The following is a 15,270-nucleotide window of genomic DNA, read 5'->3' on the forward strand; positions in this document are numbered from 1 at the left end:
AGGTAAGTAAAAAGTTCGTTATAGTATAGCACATCGGATGATAGTAGTAACATATTATATAATATATTAATATAAAATAATATATAATAATATAATACATAGTGTATAGATTGATACATCGCGAATAGGCCTAGTGCCTATAGCTAAATCACGTGCCGATGATGTTAAAAACAATGAAAAAGAATGCTTTTGATCAACTTCCTGGATTAGTTATTTATGAAACGATGAGTATCAGCTGAAAGAGTGTCCAAGGAGATGAAAAAAAAAGGTCGCCTACTTTCGCCTACGCACGGCGCAACTATGGGGTTGTCAGGCTATAACTAGATGATGATGATGATGAGTTGCCATCGATGGCAAGAAGAATAGACTGAGACCCGTCCCCAGTAGTGAGCCAGCGATGGGTTAATGATGATGATGATAGAAATTCGAAGCGAACGACTTCTTCCCATCTTTCAACCTAGCTTTCAAACCTAGGTTGCAAGTTTTTTTTTATATAGAATATTAGCCATGTTAAATGACTAATATTCCCCTTTCCTCTCCAACTAAGCATCAAGCTTGTGCTAGTAGTAGGTACGACAATTATAGTGCTACGGGCGGGGTTTGAACCATCAACCTTTCGGTTTTCAGTCCACTCCTTTACCTGTTGTGCTATTGAGGCTCTAGTTGTGAACTTTATGTGTCATCTAACATCTTCCAACCTGGCAGTGGCTGGCAAAATATTCATTTAGAAGAGAATTATTAAGAACGTGAAAAATAGAATGACTACGGAAAAAAAACAATATATAAACAATCTTAGAACAGTGTTTTTCGATATTGTTAACCACTTCACACCAAAATTGACCAAATTTGTCTTTAGGTATTCTTGTAATGCTGATGCCTTGGATGGTTTTGAATACAAGAGGTGCTTACTGAATCACATACCTAATAAAATTTTGGAAACCTTTGATTATGTTATGTCTGAGTCTACGAAAAGGAAATCGAAATACCAAATCGCCATAGTTGTGTATGCATTGTAAGATGTTATATTAATTTGTAAAAAATTGTAAAATGTCGATGAATTATTGACAGTTTAGAAGTTAGGAACAAAAATAATTAAGATAATGTTAAGAGCCTCAATAGCTCAACCGGTATAGGAGTGGACTGAAAACCGAAAGGTCGACGGTTCAAACCCCGCCCGTTGCACTATTTTCGTACCTACTCCTAGCACAAGCCTGACGCTTAATTGGAGAGGAAAGGGGAATATTAGTCATTTAATATGGCTAATATTCTTTATAAAATAAAAAAATGTATTCCCACTATACAGCCTGGCAGAGGTTGGACGAAGATACATAAAGTTCCCAACTTCCAACCTGTAGGTTGGAAAGCTAGGTTGGAAGATGTGAATAAGTCAAGCGAACAGCTAGTTTATCATGATCGCTGTATGTGTAATGGTGAACGTGTAACTAGCCCGTAAGGTAGGTAATTATTATCGAGTGCGATAAAAACGTGCCTACAAAACCGCACGTGACTATTCAGTCTTGCTAGCTAAGTTATCGAAGCGGCGAAAATCTCTACGACTTAGCTCATGGAGCTAGGAATAACTTAGCTAGAAGTATTTGTATCCTAGAACTAGTCTCTAGTGTAGTAGTCTAGTGTAGTCTTGTAACTTAGAGCAGTGTTCGGGACAATAGAGCCTCGATAGCTCAACGGTTAAAGGAGCGGACTGAAAACCGAAAGGTCACCGGTTCAAACCCCACCCGTTGCACTATTGTCGTACCTACTCCTAGCACAAGTTTTACGCTTAATTGGAGGGGAAAGGGAATATTAGTCAGCATTATAAACTTGGCTAATATTTTTAAAAAAATGTGAAGTAGGTCCGCGACAGGTCGAGATATCACTTGCTTTAACGGTGAAGGAAATAATATCGTGAGGAAACCTGCATGCCTGAGAGTTCTCCATAATGTTCTCAAAGGTATGTGAAGTCTGTCAATCCGCACTTGGCCAGCACGGTAGACTATGGTCAAAACCCTTCTCACTCTGAGAGGCCGCCGAGTTTCTTGCTGGTCCTACTCGGAAGGAACGGCATTCCGAACCAGTGGTAAATTAAAACTACCTATATTCTATTCTCTTCTCTTCTCTTCTCTTCTCTTCTCTTCTCTTCTCTTCTCTTCTCTTCTCTTCTCTTCTCTTCTATTCTATTCTATTCTATTCTATTCTATTCTATTCTATTCTATTCTATTCTATTCTATTCTATTCTATTCTATTCTATTCTATTCTATTCTATTCTATTCTATTCTATTCTATTCTATTCTATTCTATTCTATTCTATTCTATTCTATTCTATTCTATTCTATTCTATTCTATTCTATTCTATTCTATTCTATTCTATTCTATTCTATTCTATTCTATTCTATTCTATTCTATTCTATTCTATTCTATTCTATTCTATTCTATTCTATTCTATTCTATTCTATTCTATTCTATTCTATTCTATTCTATTCTGTTCTGTTCTGTTCTATTCTGTTCTGTTCTATTCTATTCTATTCTATTCGCGCCCATTGATATTCAAATCCATTGCCGCGCCCTTTAGCTGGCAATAGATTGATCATGTTGATGATGATGATGACCTACCCACTATAGTACTTACTCTAGGTATCATTGATAGTGAAGTAGCTAATAATCTAAGTTATGTAATTAGCAATTTTTTAAAATTGCCAATAATTTGCTATTATCAATAAATAAATTATACTAATTTATTAGATAGATAGGTACTATACCTATATATGTCTACAACTAATTTACCTACAAAAACATAATAGTTTTTGATTAATCGTGTAAAATGTCGAAAAACATACCCGAGTACGGAACTCTCGGTACGCGAGTCTGCCTCGCACTTGGCCGGGTTTTTTCCTTTGAAAAATAAAATAATATCTGGAAGATTAAGATCTAATTGAATGCTGTCCATGGATGTAAGTATTCCAGGCAAGTACCCGTAGAGACTAAAATAGCCAGGCTGCTAATGGCTTCTATTCTCGGACATAGGCCGGTTACCTACAGTTATAATAAGAACTTAGCGACTCTGTAAAGGTTTTCTTGCCGTGTGATTGCACTGGATGATATTATAATAGCTGTTATATCTAAATATTTATAAGGAAAAGGTGTCTGACTCACTGTTCAAACTCATTGTCAACGCACAGTTCAAACTATCGGACGAATCGAGCTGATAATGTAGACTTCTGCTAAGAAAGGATTTTTGAGAAAGGAAGTATTCAGCATGCAAACGTCAGTAGACGCAAGACAGTAAAGATGGGCATTATTGTAATTTTCAAATCATTTTCATTTGATGAAGTTATAATTTTCCTTCAACAGCCAATTGCAAAAACTAATTTGGTTTCAAATAAATAATTGTTATGTATTGTAACTTTCAACTTTAATTTTGTAAGCTATCACAGCTAGTGGTTAGGACGTCCACATTCTAATCGGAGGTCGGGTGTTTGATCCTGGGCCCGCACCTCTTAATTTTCGGAGTTATGTGCGTTTTAAGTAATTTAATATCACTTGCTTTAACAGTAAAGGAAAACATCGTGAGGAAACTTGCTTGCCTGAGAGTTCTCCATAATGTTCTCAAAGGTGTGTGGCCAGCGTGGTAGACTATAGCCAAACCCGTCTCACTCTGAGCGGAGACCCGTGCACTGTAGTGAGCCGGCCATGGGTTGATCATGATAATTGTAACTTAACGTACAATATTTTCTTTATTAGTTGAACTACTTGCCTTATGCGTGTTTCGATACACGCTTGACCATTTAGTTAATTGTTTAATAAAACGAGACTTTAATAAAAACGAGATGTTACAAAAACCACTGAAATTAAAACAATAACCACCGAATTACGAGTAGTTAGGTATGATTATTATTAGCGTGAGCATCCCGAGTGCTAAGTTTTTGTTAGCTACGTACATACCTACTTAAGAATATAATATGAGTAGGTACAGTATAATATTACGTGGTAGTGAAAATTTCCTGCTTCTGCTCTGTAATGAATAGACGTATTACTGTCGTCTTATTCCTGCCTACACTGCCTGACACACTATAGAGTGATGATGGATTAGACAAACCCCTCCAGCGTACGCTTGGTGTAGAGGTGCAACCTCTACCATCATTTGGCTGGCTGGCAACTGTTAAGAAAACATCGCAGCTGCTACTTGGAACCACAGTCGAAAATCTTCCTGTTCTTACACACATCAAGAGAGCTGATTCCCTACCGAACAATTACGTCCTGTCCATAGCTAGTAGGTATCCACGTTTCAGCACCATAGGTGAGGACGTCTCTGTTTATATTACTATAAAATTTTTACGAAGCAACATAATAACAACAAATAATAGAAGAATATTTTTTTATTGCGGTTGAAACATGTTATAACTTATAATATTTATTAAGCGCAATGTTTGTGTAATTGAAGACACAGGAAACCCGGAGATAAGAAGGTCAAGTCGTGTTACTGTGATGTTATTTATTTGTAATACAATTTCATTATAATTAATTATGTTTATTTACCTGTATGATGATGTGTGATTTGATGTAGGTACATTATAATTATTATGTTACTGGTAAAGACAGAAGATAGAATGTTGGATCTCGGACGGATGGACGCATGTGACCATGAGCTTTCTTATGAGGCCCATAGCTAATGGGCCAAAGCTCAGAATCACTCAGCGGGCGATGGAGAGAGCTATGGTTGGATTTTCTCAAGGTGGTCAAATCAGAAATGAGGAGATCCGTAGGGGAATCAGAGTAACCGATCTAATTAGCTCAACTAATCGCGAGTGAACGTCAGGATGGCCGTTGAGCTGAAGCTGAAGTGGCAATGGTAAAATGAAAATGACAAGAAACATGCCAAGTTACAAAATACTCTCTTCTAAACATACTCCTCAAATTCCTATCCTATAAAAACTAAAAATTATACACCTATTATAACACAAATAAATCGTGAGCTACGTTTGACTCTTTCCGTGTTGATTAAATGATTACCGTATTATAATGATGTTATGAATAAAACAAGGTTCTCTATAAGTCAAAATATAAGCACGTATAATAAACAAACATTTGGCAAGTGTCGAAGCATCAAGCGAGACATAAACGTATTCAAAGTATAGGCAGAGTGAACTAGAGTGAGTGAGCTCTCGGTTTGATCCTGAATTGACATCCTGTCAAGTGTTTGGTATTTGAGCACTAGATGTTACGTATGGAAGGTGGGAGTACCTATTTCGTAGGTACCTCGGTACGGGTATAAAGGAATTATTTCTATGGGGTTAGTGAAATCAAAGATTTATAAATATTATCCAATATACAAATATATACGGTCATTTTATATGGACTATATATAGTATGCGACCAGTTGAAATGGCAATCGGGGAGGGGACGCCCCGCACATCCGCGCAGCCCCCGCGCTAACCCGGTGCGGGCGAGCACGGGTGACGTGCAGGTGTGCGGGGCGTCCCTCCGCTTCATAACCCGATTGCTATCTCAACCTGTCGCGGACTATAGGTATTAGGAAGATAGCATCAAAACTTACCGTTGACTTGAGTCTGCCAAACAGCATCACCAACTCCCCACAAGCCGGAAATCACGAAGAACACCGTAGGAGACTCGGGGTTCGGCCTCCAGATGAGGAGCCAAACTATGAGACCAAGGTGCAGGGCTGCCCCCATCACTAATATCGGGAACCGTCCGATGTACTTCATGGCTGACCCAAAGAGTAGAGAGCAGAGCGCGTTCACTACGCCAAAGCAGATCATCACGTAGCCTATGGAACGGATGCCGAGGGCGCACGAAACATAGGCCTAGAACAAGAAAAATTTTCGTTAAAATAATTAAAACAATAGGTACGTACATGGTGTAACCAGAACTAGCAAAAACTTAGCTTTATAATCATAATATAATCATAATCATAATCATTTGCATAGATTGAGGTATGTACAATAGATGTTATGTTTCTGGGTTATATTACCTAAACACAATCCAATACCAATAACAATTTGCCTCATTTTGTAGTTTTAGTGATTTAGCATATTTCGAACCCGCCGTGTAGAGCGCGCAAAACTCGGGTCAATGCTCCGCCTACGACGTGGCATTGACTCCGAGTGGCCTACTTACGCAACGTTCGTTGACCTCTAGCGTCAGTCAGATGTTTTATTAGCAATATATCGTGAACTTTTACAAAAAATAGGATTATTTTCGCGTTTTTTTGTGGTATCATAATATCAATAATCATCAGTAGGTACTATCACATGTCTTCATTTTTTAGCGTTCTGCATATTATAACCTGTATAATAATATATTTTCCATTTTGTAAGTTCATAGCATGATTTGTATAGTAATTTGATAAGGCTAGCTTTGAGTTTTATTGTAATATTTTCATTAAATTAAAAAAAAACAATATTAAACTATAGGTACGTACTTATAAACCTTCCTCTTAGATTACTCTGTCTATTGACGGAAACCGCATGCATTGCAACAACAAACCCGTAAGCGTAGGTCATAAGGACAGACGACGGGATAAATTACGCGACAGAAAACAATAATTAATGTCGACCTTCAAAATGAGACATCGGCTTTGTCGAGCATTGTCTCTGTCACTCATACCTATGTGACGTTTTACCGGTCTCAACAACAATGACAAATCTCTGCAAAACCGCTTTCATAATTTCTTTCTAAAGGTCGCTTTACATTATTACTTTCTGCCGTGTACTGTACTCTGTAGAGGTTGTGAACTGCCCCCCGATTGTGTAACAGTAACCATTTCATGGCTATCGCAATCGTCAAGAAATTCTGCCTTTTGATTGGCTGTGAAAAAATGTAAATAGCGAATCAACCAATCAAAGAGCAGAATTTCTTGACGATTGGGATAGCGATGAAATGATTATTCTTACACAATCGGGCGGGCTGGATAGAGTACTCACTTGTGTATAGTCAGCGCCAATAAACGCTTGCTCCATTCCAATCCACAGTGTGATCGGTATGAGCAGTTGCTGGTTCGGTTTCTTCAGTTGGTAAGCCGTAGCAGACAGGAGTTGGATGCCTGTCAACTTGTTGGACTCCGATGTCCTCTGCTTCTCACCATACCTGAACAAAATAAAACTCTAAGATCGAAGCGGGCTAACCTGAAGAAGAGTATGGGAGTTTTATTAAACCCATGCCCACAGAATTTACACTAACTATACATATACGGGGTGTAATCAGAACGCTAGCAAAAACTTAGCGTTATTGTTATACTACCTAAACACAATCCAATACCAATAACCATTTGCCTCATTTTATTGTTTTTTATTTTATTAATTTTTCAACCCCGCAACGTATGACGTGCAAAACTCAGGTCAATGCCCCACCTACGACGTGGCATTGATTTGCAATATATCGTGAACTTTTACAAAATATGGGTTTTTTTTTGTTTTCGCGTTTTTTTTTTGGTGTAATATCAAATAATCATCACCGGTCTTCGTATTTGCTAGCGTTCTGGTTACATCCTGTATAAAAGGACTGACTGACTGATCTATCAACGCACAACTTAATTCGCTCTATGAATCGGCCTGAAAGACATATTATAACTTTATGTTGTTAAAGTTTTTTTTTTAAACAAAATGTTGCGGCTGTCGCTAGACTGATCAATTACGCACCAGAGAACCAATATTAATATGCGAATCACGTTCCCAAACTAACTAATGATTCAATGGGCCAATTTGTATGAACGGTTCCCACGTGTGTTTACCAGAGTAAACTAGAGTGAGTGAGCTCTCGGTTTGACCCCGAATCGATATCTGTCAAATATTAGGGAATTGAGCACTAGGGGTGACGGGAAATCCAAGATATAAAACATTATAATATTTCAAATAGATATACAAAGCATGACTATAGTACGTGCCATGTCGAGATAGAAATCGTGGTGCGGACGCCCCGCACATCCGCACAGCCCCCGAGCCGACCCGGTGTGGGACAGCGCGGGTGACGTGTGGGTGTGCGGGCGTCCCTCCCACCTCACACGCCGAATGCCATCTCGACCTGTCGCGAACAATAGGTATATTCCTATATTCTCTAAGCAATTCGAGTTTTACATTCATGAAAAACATCTAAAATCTAAATATGAAAGAAAAAGATGACTGACTGACTGACTGACTGACTGACTGAATGACTGACTGACCGACTGAATGACTGACTGACCGACTAACTGACTGATCTATCAACTCATAGCTCAAACTACTACAAACACAAAAAACATAACTTTGTAGATACTTTAAAACTAAGTGGTGATGTTGGAATCAGTCAATTAACGATAATTGAAAAAAGTTCTAAAAACGACGATGCGTCAACAGCAGTGCTTACAATTTTGTAATGGGCATGAAATTCATTTTCATTTTATTCAGACTTCTAGAAATCTAGAAGAATTTTTAGGATCCCGTACCTTAAAAGGAAACAAAAGAGCCCTTAAAGGATTACTTTGTTGTCTGTCTGTTTGACTCGTTGATCTAGAAATTATGAAATTTGGCTGGTCTTATAGCACAAAGAAAGGAAAAATCATCACAAAAAAATTAAAATGTATTCACGAAAAATTTTTTTTTAACTTGCATCAAAATTATTAACTTGCAGTGTTCTACATAAAAGTGTTAGCTATATATCTTGTGCGATGGTACGGAACCTTTCCTATGCGAGTCAGACTTGAACTTGACCGGTTTTTGTATTAGAATTTAATTATATTTTTAATTTAGCTTCACAATTGAAATAGGAATAGGAAATGAAGATGAAAGCGTGGCAAATTACAAGGAAGGATATAATTATACGCTTGTAACGGAATTCTGAATTATAAGGCTTTATCTTCTCTTATGAATGAATGGAGAGAACTATGCTCGAAGTTTCTCTACGTGATCAAATCAGAAATGAGGAGATCTGTAGAAGAATTAGTGTAACCGACATAGCTGTTGAGCTATGTCGGTTACACTAATTCTTGCGAAGCTGAAGTGGCAATGGGCAGGGCACATAGTTCGGAAAACCGATAAACGTTGGGATCCCAAGGCGTTCGAATTAGAAACGAGAAGGCAAATCGATTACTAACGTATTTTTAAAAATAAACGATTTTGATTTGATAAGATCGCACTCATCACCTCGCCAAGGAGGTCGTCAAAACGATAATGATATAACTAACTAGTGTAGGTAAAAACACTATCATAAAAAATATAGTAAAAAACAAATATGTCAGTTCTCGTTCAAAGAGCTGCATTGTAATATGGGCACTTTGCAGTTATCGAAACTAGTTGCAAAGCAACTGCAAAGTGTCGCTACTAGATGGAATTAACAGCCGCTTTAGTACTGAATGAACATACAAATCACTAAGTTCGGCACTGGCAGTAAGCGAATTCGTGGCCTAGTGGTCAAAGCGTCGGGGGCGAACCCAGAAGCCGCAGGTTCGAATCCTGCCTGTTACGCATTTTTTGATATTTATTTAAAATTTCTTAGAAATTTCCTTGAAGTGGTGGTAGGTAAAAACACTATCATAAAAATTATAAAAAACGTAAGAACCATCCTCGTACTTCAAAGAATATTATGAAAAAAGAATTAGCGAAATCGGTTCAGCCGTTATCGAGATTTGCGATCAGCAACACATAATTCATTTGTATATATATAGAGAATATAATATAACTAACCTTGAAAGAGGATCTACTAGAAGAGCGACCATCAACACAGCGACGACGACACAAGCAAGGTATATGGCACTGATCTCATATATCTCGCTGTCAGGCGGCCGGTGCAGATTCCTGTTGTCATGGTGACCGCCTCCGATCACGCAGAAGTCGGCCCCACAGGCGAGAACTGCGCTGCTTACGTTCTCTTTAGCCGTGGCTCCACTGTGTACCCCCGAAGAGAATACTGTGGAAGAATGTTTCACACATTAAAAAAAATCGGTCAATTGCAAGTCGAACTCGCATACGAGGGGTTCTGTATCATCGTACAAGAAATAACACTTTTTAATTTTCTTTAATTTTGATGGCGGCTATTTTGAAATATAATATAACTAAAACTATTTGTTTTTTTTTTTTTTTTTTTTTTTTTTTTTTTTTTTTTTTTTTTTTTTTTTTTTTTTTTTTTTTTTTTTTTAAATAGATATAGCGAGCAAGCGAGCAGGCGGGTCACCTGATGTTAAGTGATTACCGCCGCCCATGAACATTTGCAGCACCAGAGGAGCCGCCGATGCGTTGCCGGCCTTTTAGGAATTTGTTGGTCCGCCCCTTGAATAACCCCATGTTATAATCTAGTGGGAACACCGCCGATGGGAGTTGTTAACCGACTTCAAAAAAAGGAGGAGGTTCTCAATTCGTCGGAATCTTTTTTTTTTTATAGCGGCAGTAGAAATATATATTCTGTGAAAATTTCAACTCTCTACCTATACAGTTTACGAGATACAGCCCGCTGACAGACAGACGGACGGACGGATGGATGGACGGACAACGGAGGCTTAGCAATCAGTGGCAACCTTCGGGTACGAACCCTAAAAGAGATTTTCAAAGTATCATCAATCAACTTCACTGAACCGTTGAACCGATCTTGACTAAAGCACTGAGATAATTTGTATCTCAGAGCCCTACATACTTTTTGACTCAGAAAATCATAAAATGTTTGCCGAATTGTTTTGAAATCTCGTAACAATAGAGTACGGATCGACGTGATTTTTGCCAATAGTTCCCAAGGGTTTTTTAAAAACCTAAATCCAAGCGAACAAAACAAGCATCAGCTTGTCTGATATAAAGCTTATTTTTGGTGATGTGATAGTTTTGTTCAAATGCCGTCCGATCCAAGAAGATTGTAATTTGTAAGTATTAATTATTACATTACATTTTTTAAACGTTTAAGTAAATAATAAATCAATCTGGTTAACCAGAACTGGTAAAACTGACCAGAATATTGTAATATGCTAATAAGCTTGTAATCAAGCTCACAAGAAAGCTCAGAGTCACTCAGCGGGCGATGGCTCTCCATCGCCCGCCATGCTTGGAGTTTCTCTACGTGATCAAATTAGAAATGATGAGATCTGTAGGAGAACTAGAGTAACCGACATAGTTCAACGGATTGCGAAGCTGAAGTGGCAGTGGACAGGGCACATAGTTCGTATAACACCACTTCCCACTTCGAAGATCCCCCACTAGGTGGACGGACGACATCAGACGAGTTGCAGAGAGCCTCTGGATTCCGCAAGACCGTGGCGTGTGGAAGTCCCTATAAGAGACCTATGTCCAGCAGTGCATCTCTATCGGTTGTTGATGATGATGATAATGATGATTTATCTACCTTCATTGCAAAAGTTCTTTACAAGCTACCACCATGTTTACATCTCATTGAAATTAACTTAAGCGTGATCGACTCGACTACTCATATTATCATAAAAATTAAACTAAGAAGGTTATTGCGTGATGAAAAAACCTCATTTTATATCATCAGAACGGCGAACCCGGATGTTTCGGTAAAAACTTATTTATACTAACGACTACTGTAACGAGTTTAAATTCATGGAATTAAATTATAAAGTTATGAAGGACTGGGGACTTACCTAAGCTAGAGATGAGATTTCCCCATAGTTCGGCAGTCTGCCACGCAAGGAAGAAGAAGCCGAAGAATCGTACAATAATGCCATCTACGGCTTGATCAGTCAGTTTGGCGTAGACACTTCCCGCTTGAGTCAAGTACGTGGCTTTCGATGTCCACATGGGAGCTGCTCCCAAGCCGACGACGACACCGGCCGGCACAAGGGTGTAGAACTTCGGGTAAAACTGAGCGGCGATGTATGGCGCGTAGCACATCATGGATAGACACAAGGTCCATTTGACCGTTAGCCTCTTGATAAGGAACGTAGGGACGAATATACATGAAACTACGAGTGCAGCGTAAATGGAACTAAGAGAGACCGTGCCGAGGCCATCTGCGGCGTTAATCGAAGACTGGAGGTTAGCAGTTCCCTGGAAAGCGGTGAACTGGACCATGAACGCGCAGCTGACGGCCGCAACGTTCTTTAGTATTCTCCATTTCTCGTTTCTCGATAACTTCACTTTCCCTGAAGGGTATGAGTCGTCCTCCGTGGGCAGAGGTGGTGGTTTGACGATGTCATCGTTCGTGTCCTTCTCGTGCTGGTATCCGTCGTTCTTGAAGCCTGTCTTGATGGTGTATACTGAATCCTTATCCGGCCGGTGATCTTCACCGCCGCCTCCGTGCGTCGCAGTCATACCGTGTCCTCCTTTTGCCCTGTTGAAGAAAACGACTGTTAGATTATCCTCAACTATGGATTATGCTCTTATAATGTATTGTTTTATTTGCCTAGGTCATCATCATGATCAACCCATCGCCAGTAGGCTGGCGGGTACTGTACGGTAACTGAATACGGGTTTCTTCTCAGAATGAGAGTTTAGGTTAAAGTCTACCACGCTGCCCGAGTGCAGATCGGCAGACTTCACACACCTTTGAGAACATTATGGAGAACTCTCAAGCATTAATGAAAAACTGCCATACCCCTTCCCAGTTAGCCCACTTCCATCTTAGACTGCATCATCACTTACCATCTAACTTGTATCTGAATTTAAAAAAAAGTGTTACATCTTTAAAGAACCACGTTGGAAGCATTTCCACCGCGTTGTTTTTCAGCTTCTGAACATAAAACTCCGTAAAGCTTACGTTACACGGTTATCCAATAGTAGTTTCCCAGAAATTTCCACCGCAGGTACTAGCGACATTACCATTGTCCCCCGCGTTTACAAATTAAAGCGTAAACAAACTGGTAATCGACAAAAGGTGACAACACATCGTTACCAATGTAACAACATCGACGTACATACATATTAAGTTACACAATGGCACATTGAATGGCCGTAGGTTTTGGATGTGTACTCGAATAGAATAACTACGCTCGAGTTTCAACACGGCGGGCCTCAGCTAATACGGCGCTGTCTTTCCTTGTATTTTGGTATATTAGATGGAAGCATCCAGAATATGAGAAAGATGCTAGGTCATCTTTTAATATCTATCTATATTTATCTATTCAATATCCAAAGGGTTTATAGGGTTTGTTTTATATTTTTGGGCACAATGCCCATAAATGACCATTTGGACGGCGTATATTTTTTGTAAATATAATTTTTTTAGTGAAATAGGTAAAGGTACTAATATTATAAATGCGAGTGTGTCTGTCTGTCTGTCGTTTACTCAATTTAATTTAAATTTAGTACAGAGATGGCTTGCATCCCGGGGGAAGGACATAATATGCTACTTTTAGCCGGGGCGGTTTGCTAGTATTATATTATTAAGTATAATTTCAGTATAATGCTAATGAGACAACATAAGCACTGAACCACTGTATTGAAAAATATCGCGAAGGTCTCAACGAATTGCGAACACATCCGTACCCTTATATAAATGCGAAAGTGTGTTTGTTTGTTGGTTTGTCCTTCAATCACGTCGCAACGGTGCAACGGATTGACTTGATTTTTGCATGGGTATAGATAAAGACCTGGAGAGTGACATAGGCTACTTTTTATCCCGGAAAATCAAAGAGTTCCCACGGGATTTTTAAAAAATCTAATTCCACGCGTACGAAGTCGCGGGCATCAGCTAGTAAAATATAAGGTCGGTAGTTATATTAAGTATAGAATGAAGGCTGGACAATAATTGATAATTGCTACAAATTAAGCACATACTGTGTATTCTCTGAAGTGCTTGTTACACTTCAATTAAGCTTAAAGGACCCATTTTGTTAAATCGTCCACTTTGAGTAACAATATGGCTGCTCAACCCGATTGTACGTCTTATACCGGCCTCCCATGGTGCGTGATATAGCGGACGGACGCGGACTAGACCGCACCGACGCACAATGGTACAGTATCGTCTGTGGTAGCGCAGACACGTCGTTGTCGTCGTCCAAGCCTTGTGCGCGATAATCCGCAGAATCACGCACCGTGGGAAGCCAGTTTAACACCAAATACCGGTCTAGTATAATGATTGCAATCACAACTGATTTTCTGTTCTCACTATTGGAGATTGGGATGCAGAGTTTCCAGTCTTGGCCGCTCTAGGCCCCAGGCGCTGTAATACTTAAGTAAGTACCAGCCGCCCCTTTTCAGCACTCAACATAATTATATTACCTATAAATATAATGTTTTTTTTTTTTTTAAAGAATATTAGCCATATTAAATGACTAATATTCCCCTTTCCTCTCCAACTAAGCGTCAGGCTTGTGCTAGGAGTAGGTACGACAATAGTGCAACGGGCGGGGTTTGAACCGTCGACCTTTCGGTTTTCAGTCCACTCCTATACCGGTTGAGCTATTGAGTCTCTGAATTGTCAACTTTTGCATCAGTGAATTTTCTGTCACTTCCAATATCTGGCCGCTCTTTGCCACTGAGAGTTTAAATTTTAAAAAAATCAGCCACCTACAACAATTGCGATTATCGCTATGTCATAATCGCAACTTCAAACTGAAATAATAAATAATACCCGATGAAAGGTACGGAATTACGAGGCATGAATTCCATACATGTGTCATAGGATGGTCATAGGTAAAAAAATTGCGAGCCATAATTTCGGCGACGTGATTTAGCAGGTGTGTCACGACACTAAGCACCTGGAAGTGCCATCACATACTGTAACATACAATAAATTCTACCATTTTAGGTCAGCCCATATGCGCACTGATAGCAGTATAATAAGTCGTTACGTCTCGAATTGACCCTGCCGTGAATCGAACCCTTGACCGCCCATTTATAAGACCACAGAGATCACTATAGTAAGCCGTCAAGGCGCAGTGCTAAGCGCTGTGGTCTTATTAGTGGGAGGTCCCGGGTTCGATTGCTGGCAGTGGTTTTGAATTTTACAATTTCTAAATTTCTGATCTAGTGTGGTGGGAAGCTTCGGCCGTGGCTAGGTACCACCCTACCGGCTAGGCCGTGCCTCCAAGCGACTTTGCGTTCCGGTCCGATGCCGTGTACGGGCGTGGGTTTTATAATAAAACATAACTGCCATACCCTTTCCAGGTTAGCCCGTTTCCATCTTAGACCGCACCATCACTTACAACCAGGTGAGATTGCAGTCAAGGGCTTACTCGTATCTGAATAAAAAAAAGCACTGCAACCAATGCCTAGGTTTGAATTCTATCTCGCGACAAAAAAAACCTTTGGGTCGACCAGTAGAACTTCGTAATTGGGCCCACGGGCAATAAACGGTATAAAACGTTTCTTATCTATTCTCTTCGGCGTTTTCTCTGCGCAG

General features: G+C 39.4%; 1 protein-coding gene across 2 annotated transcripts in view; it reads right to left on the minus strand.

Annotated features, from left to right (window-relative positions):
- Window positions 1-15,270, minus strand: part of LOC117995850 (UNC93-like protein) — a 138,465-nt gene that overhangs the window by 3,017 nt on the left and 120,178 nt on the right. For both annotated transcript variants that reach the window (XM_034983863.2, XM_034983864.2), the window contains 4 exons: window positions 11,570-12,258; window positions 9,672-9,894; window positions 6,939-7,101; window positions 5,552-5,819 (listed from right to left, as the gene is read on the minus strand). In XM_034983863.2, the coding sequence (XP_034839754.1) occupies window positions 5,552-5,819; window positions 6,939-7,101; window positions 9,672-9,894; window positions 11,570-12,239 (1,324 nt within the window). In that variant the 5' untranslated portion in view covers window positions 12,240-12,258. The remainder of the gene's footprint in view (window positions 1-5,551; window positions 5,820-6,938; window positions 7,102-9,671; window positions 9,895-11,569; window positions 12,259-15,270) is intronic.

This window comes from Maniola hyperantus, chromosome Z, assembly GCF_902806685.2.
Source record: "Maniola hyperantus chromosome Z, iAphHyp1.2, whole genome shotgun sequence".
In the NCBI taxonomy this organism is placed as follows: Eukaryota; Metazoa; Arthropoda; class Insecta; order Lepidoptera; family Nymphalidae; genus Maniola; species Maniola hyperantus.